At 45.9% G+C, this 6,000-nt stretch overlaps 1 protein-coding gene across 2 annotated transcripts in view; it reads right to left on the reverse strand.

Annotated features, from left to right (window-relative positions):
• Window positions 1-5,691, reverse strand: part of WTAP (WT1 associated protein) — a 25,855-nt gene extending 20,164 nt beyond the window's left edge. The window contains exons 1-3 of one of the 2 annotated variants that reach the window (XR_010720034.1): window positions 5,483-5,691; window positions 1,348-1,385; window positions 1,209-1,264 (exon numbers count right to left, since the gene is read on the reverse strand). Coding sequence is in view for 1 of the 2 variants with exons in the window: in XM_066179112.1 (XP_066035209.1) it covers window positions 1,209-1,264; window positions 1,348-1,377 (86 nt within the window). In the remaining variant the exon portion in view is untranslated. The remainder of the gene's footprint in view (window positions 1-1,208; window positions 1,265-1,347; window positions 1,386-5,482) is intronic. The other variant, XM_066179112.1, reaches the window with a different exon arrangement.
• Between the last annotated feature and the right edge of the window lie 309 nt (window positions 5,692-6,000).

Raw genomic sequence — 6,000 nt, forward strand, 5'->3', positions numbered from 1 at the left:
TTACAGAAACTGATTACAACTGCCAGCCTCTTTTTGTTTTCACGCTATCAGTCAGAACGCAAGTGGCACAGAATCTGTGCTTTGGTATTTTCACATGGATTTTATCACAGGAAGTAAGGGCACGGCTTTGGAGACTTAAGAGTTTACTACTGTAAGAGACAATATTGAGTACAGAAATTTCTATAAAAATGATCACAAGGCCAAAACCACTTATGAAAGAAGCACTTTTTCTTACTGTTTAAATACGTTTTTCTTTACAACCCGAAAGACTGGATACTCAGAGGCAGACAGAAACCAGTTTTAAACATATGGAGCCAGACTCTGTTTACTCCCTGGAAAAAAACTCACCCCAAAAGGAGCTGGCAAGACAGTTTACCCAGAATGGGAGGGGAGCTGCTCACCATGTGCACTGAGTGCTGCACATGTAACCCCGTGTTTCTACAGTTTAGTCTTTGTTCTATGAAACAGCAAAATTTACCTTGAGACCCTCATAATGCTAATAACTCAGTATACAAGAAGCCAAGAACTAATGTTTACCAAAATGCACAGACTACTCCAGCAGACAAACAGATGCCCCACAGAACATCAAACTAACACACAGGTTAGTTTGGGAAGCTCCTGGTTTACCAATCAGGAAATTCAGGCATATGGAGACAAAGGGCTTGGGGTGGCTTCTTTAAGCAAGTGGTCTGTGCAACATATATTCTATAATTGTTTCTGTGGTGATACTTAAGCTTTCTAAAAAGTGAAAAAGATGGCCAGGTTCTTCCTCAAAGTCATAGATGATGAAAACTTCATTGTAATATTTTTCTGTTAATATCTGAACAGAGAAGACAACTGCATGGACTGAGAAAGTGTAAAAAGTACTGGACAAGTAAAGAATTGACATTTTTCTGATGTTTAAAATAACTTGCTATCTATGAAGGAATGTAAGCAATCCTATCTTCTATAGTTACAAGTGAAGGAAAAAACCACTCGTACTCATGTTTTACAAAACACTGTTAAGGATTTTGCCTCTTGGGAAAAAGTGTTCTCTCCCAAACTACAAGGAAAAATATTTGAGAACTTTACTGAAGAGATGCATCATGAAACAAATAAAACTCTTTTTCAGAACGAGGACGCTAAAAAACAATGGAAGAGTAAATTCACACATCTTCCAATGGCAGTTCACTAAAAGGTTGAGATAGAAAAAACACATTTTACTTTACCTTAGGATAAGCTCATCTCTAGGCAAAACCTTAAAATCTGCTTCACTAAGGCGAACCTATGAAGCAAAAAGAAAAGCACAACTTATTGAGCTGTCCTGATCACCTGGAAAGGGGAAGTCACAAGTCATTTTACACATACCTTCTTTGGGAGAGGTTCTTCATTCGTCATTGTGAACACTGAAGGGAGAGGAAAAAAAGGAGGTTTATTTAGTGCAGTTTCTGGTGTAAACAGAACACTGAACAAGTCAAAAACTTGTACTTGTTGCCTTAATTGTTTTAGTTTGCAATATTACAACACCAAAATATTGGTTCTCCACAACGCAGCACCAGAGTACAAAACAACACTATGACATGTTTGCTCCTGTAATCTAGATATAGTCAAATGCATTTTTTCTTAAAGTTACCTCAAACTTTCTATTTATGTCTAAAAAGCAATCAGGAATCAATTCTTCCTAGTTAACTAATCAAAACCACCCAAATCTGTATTAAATTGACATTTAGTATGTGTCTACATCTACACAACATTGTATTTTACAAGGTAAAGGATAATCAGGGTCTGAGGAAAGCAATTTACACTACTGCTCCTCCTCCTTGGAATAGAAGAGAATCATTTGTGAACATCACAACGTGTTCTTGCAAGTACTTATTCTCTTAAGATTCCAATAAACAGGAAGTACTGTTATTTTAAAACCCATGTGAATGTTTTCAGGAAAATTAAGATGCAAAATAAATGGCTTAGACAGGCCATCAAACTGAATTCCACTAGTGCATACAGAGCATAGAGGACTGCATTTTGCTAAGTTAAATACTCACACTGCCCTGAGTTCCAGGACATGTTACCTTATCTCAAAAGAGTAATACACAGAGTACTATTTTCTGCACTACAATTAAGTAAAAAATACTGAGTTCCTAAATCTTACAGGCATTCAAGTAACAACAAATGCAAGGTTTGCTAGAGGCATGCATCTTTGCAATATGCTTTCTAGTGGAAAAGTTGCATATAATAGTTAGAGCTGACAAGCTTGTAAAGCTGCTACTGCACATGTACCAGGGAAAGGATGTCCCAGCTCCTTGGCTGTGAACACTTAGCGTTAAAGACACAATGCTCTTAAGGCATAGCTATTCTATTTTCTCTATGATTTTTATGGATTACCTTAGTATTTTCACAATGACACTCAATGAACCAATTTAATTTTTCCAAATCCTAAAACTGTTGGTCAGTAAGACAAGCAAACACATTCCAATGAATCAGAGCCTTTTCAACCTGCACTGACTGACACCACTGACAACTACACAGTACCCTACCGAACAGAGTCCTGGTTAACAACAAACAAAATAACCAACACTCACGCTCCTTTCCTATAATAAATACTGACATTAGAACCCACAGAAAGAAAACCCTCAGTAGAAGCATCTCACTAATGAATGGCAGCTTCCTGTTGCTAGGCTTAGTAACACACAGGCACTTAAGCGTTTCCCTAAACTAAGAGGTCCCCTCCACTCCCACTCACAAGAAGTTACTCAAGCGTTTGGCTTGAACTTCTGCATGCAGCTCCTTGAGACTGTTTTAACAAAAACAAACCTTAAAAATAAAATACAAGCATAAGAAGCTATTGATACAAATTGCCAGTGCCCAACTCGAGATTACAGAAGGAATGCTTGTGACCCCTGTATTTAGGCTGCCTACCTTTCCCAATGTAATTTTTCCAAAGATTTTTAGAATTTTAAACTCCTTTGGAGTTTGGAAGTAATCCTGAAGGCTCCAGATAGTGTTAAGTTCCTGACAGAGAGAAACATGCTTTCCAGATGTCGCACACAACTACAGTTAACCCTGATTAAATGGTGCACACATGTCAAGTGCACACACACGTGTGTTCCTCAAAAATACCAGAAACACACAAATACCAAAAAAGGTGAATTTTCCCCCAAAGACCTGACTTGTAACCCATGCAGCAGCACAGAGGCAATTACAAACATGATTGCTGTCACAGTCATGACTACAAGAAATCAAAGATTGATGCTCAACTCAAAGGTAGCCAACCTTGCATCTCCAGACCTCACACAAGATTCCAGCACCAGACCAGGCTACTCTGACCTCTACACCCAGCACATCACAAAACCACCTCCTGCTTTCAGACAAGAGCATGACAGACTGAAGTTATGGGCCACTGCATTACAGAACTTACTACCTTACTGCCACCTATTATTACTTGCCATGATAGAACCACACACTAAAAAATAAAAACACACTAGCTAAAAATACCCTGTAGGTTATTCTGGAAAACTTAGGTTGATAATATCTACAAATAAACACTCAGTGCTCTTTCCACACATATGAATTTCACCCCACTACTGCCCTACAACAGCTTTCTGGGAACCTGGAGTCACTTTGCAAAGCTTCAACATTTATTACTGCTGGATACTGCCCTCGGTGTGCTCCATGCTCCTCAGGAACAGCAGCAGTGCCAGGCTGGCCACAGCAGCTGTCACAGCGATTCGCCTGAGCTTCCTGCTAATGAACAGGTCAATCTGTTTGCTACAGACAACAACTGCAACTGAAACGTTCATTCTTTGATCTAATACCGCAACTTTTCAAGCACTGGGCATCAAGAGATGCTTCTTATCACCCGGCTCTCCTGTGAAAGAGATCACCTCTCTCCTACCCATATCGGAAATATCTTGCAAGAACATGATGAAGTGTCACTTTCTACAATAAAAAAAATCAATGTAAACAACATTCCTGCATAAGTGACTGGAATTAACATGATTGTATTTTGTGATTTATATTATGAACAGCTTAACTGTACTATCCTAACTAAGCACGTTCATGATTTTGCAGAAACAGTGGCTGCCACACAGCACTCCTGCTGCATATCTGCTCCTGGCAACAGGCAACATAAAACCACACTCTATACTTAGAATAACGTTGTCACAGGCACTAAAAGAATTTTTAGGACAACTCAAATGTTTTAGGCTTCTACGGCAGTTTTAATTAAGAGACGTGAAATGGGAAAAGCACATGTTAATGTTAGTAACTCTGGTAGAAGCCCGCACACCTTTTCCTACACTGTTTATAAAACACGGGTTTTAAAAAACCTCAATGAACAAAAGTGACTGGATCAGGTAGAAGGCTTTACTTGTTATACCTGAACTGAGAGTTATTTTAATAACTGAAGAAAGAATGCTACTGGGGAAAACCCCAGTACAGGCTCCCAGCTCCTAAAGCACGTATGTGTGTGCATACATAATGTACAAACATCTGATTTACAGAATCTTTAGGGTTGGAAAGCACCTCTGGGGATTATAGTCCAAAAGCGCCCCTGCCCCGTCCCCCCAAGGCAGGGTCACCTCGAGCAGGTGACACAGGAACGTGCCCAGGTGGGCTCTGAATGTCTCCAGAGCGGGAGACTCCGTGACCTGCCTGGGCAGCTGTCCCCAGTGAGCGTGCTTGAGATTGTTCAAAAATGTCTCAGATCACACTGGAGCCTGGAAAGGAGTTAAGGGGAAATGCAGAAATGCAGCACCACGGCAGCCTGCTCCAGCGCTCTGCCGCCCTCAACCTCAGTTCTTCCTCATGCTGAGGTGAAACTTCTTGTATTTTAGTTTATGGCCATTGACCCTCGTCCTGTCGCTGGGTACTACTTTAGTGAGTCTGGCACCATTCACTTTAGGATAGCACCCGCCTTTCGGATATTCGTATCTACTGATGAGAGTCTCTCTCAATCTCTTCTTTTCTACAGCAAACAGGCCCAACTCACGCAGTCTCCCCTCACAACAGAAACATTCCAGACCCCAAACCATCTTTGTGGCCCTCCCAAGGATCTTCCCAGTAGCTCCTTATCTTGCTCGTACTAAGGAGCCTTACTATATTTAAAAAGAAGAGCTCCACAGTAGCCCCGTAACTGGCCAGCCCTCACACTCGCCTCAGCAACCGCGGGGGTCCCATCCCCCCCCCGCGGGCCGCAGGTGTGTGACAGACCCGGCTGCTGCGGCCGCCCCCGGCAGTGCCCGCCCCGCCGCCCTCGCTGCTCTCCCACAAGGGAAGCCACAAACACGGCTCCCGCAGCCGGGGGCGCGGCGGCAGCCCAAGGCAAGGGGAGGAGGATCCCGGCCGCGCAACCAGGCCGGGCTTCGGGGCCTCCAACAAAATGGCTCTAAGTGCTTCCGCTCCTCCCCCCCGCGCCCGAGGTGAGGGACGGAGGCGCCGCTGGGGTTCGGCACCCCGGCCTGCCCTGTCCGTCCGTCCGGGTCGGAGCGCTCGCACGGCCACTCACCTCCCGCCCGCGGCGCAGAGGCCCCGCGCCCCTCGCACGCCGCTCGCCTGGGCCGCGCTCCTCCTCACATTGAGCGGGGGCGAAATGCCTCCAGCAGCTCCGCGGGCGCCGTCGTCGCCGCCGCCACAACCAGCAACTCCAGGGCCGGGACCGCCGCACCCCCCCCGCCCGAGCTCCCCCGCGCGCGGCTCCCGCCCGCTCTTTATTTGCGGGTTCTCTGCGCTACAAAATGGCGCCCAGGGAGGAAATGAGCGCCCGCCCCGCCCCGCGGGCGGCGGCTGCGCGCGCACCCGGCGCGGAGCGGCACGGCGGGAGGCGCTGCGGCGGGGCCCGGCCGCGGGCACCTCGGCCCGTTTGGGGGGCGGCCGTCGCCGGGGATGGAAGCTCTTCCCGCCGGGAAGCGGCGGCTCCCGCGGGTTATTAGAGCGCCGATTTAAAGCCCGTGGGCAGAACGGGCCCGTATCCGTGGGGTGCCGCGCGGCCTCCTGCCGGCGGGGGGCGCCGCCGTCCGGTGGGAT

The sequence above is a fragment of the Chamaea fasciata genome, unplaced genomic scaffold, assembly GCF_029207755.1.
Source record: "Chamaea fasciata isolate MVZ Bird 193981 ecotype frontalis unplaced genomic scaffold, bChaFas1.0.hap1 SCAF_3, whole genome shotgun sequence".
NCBI lineage: Eukaryota > Metazoa > Chordata > Aves > Passeriformes > Sylviidae > Chamaea > Chamaea fasciata.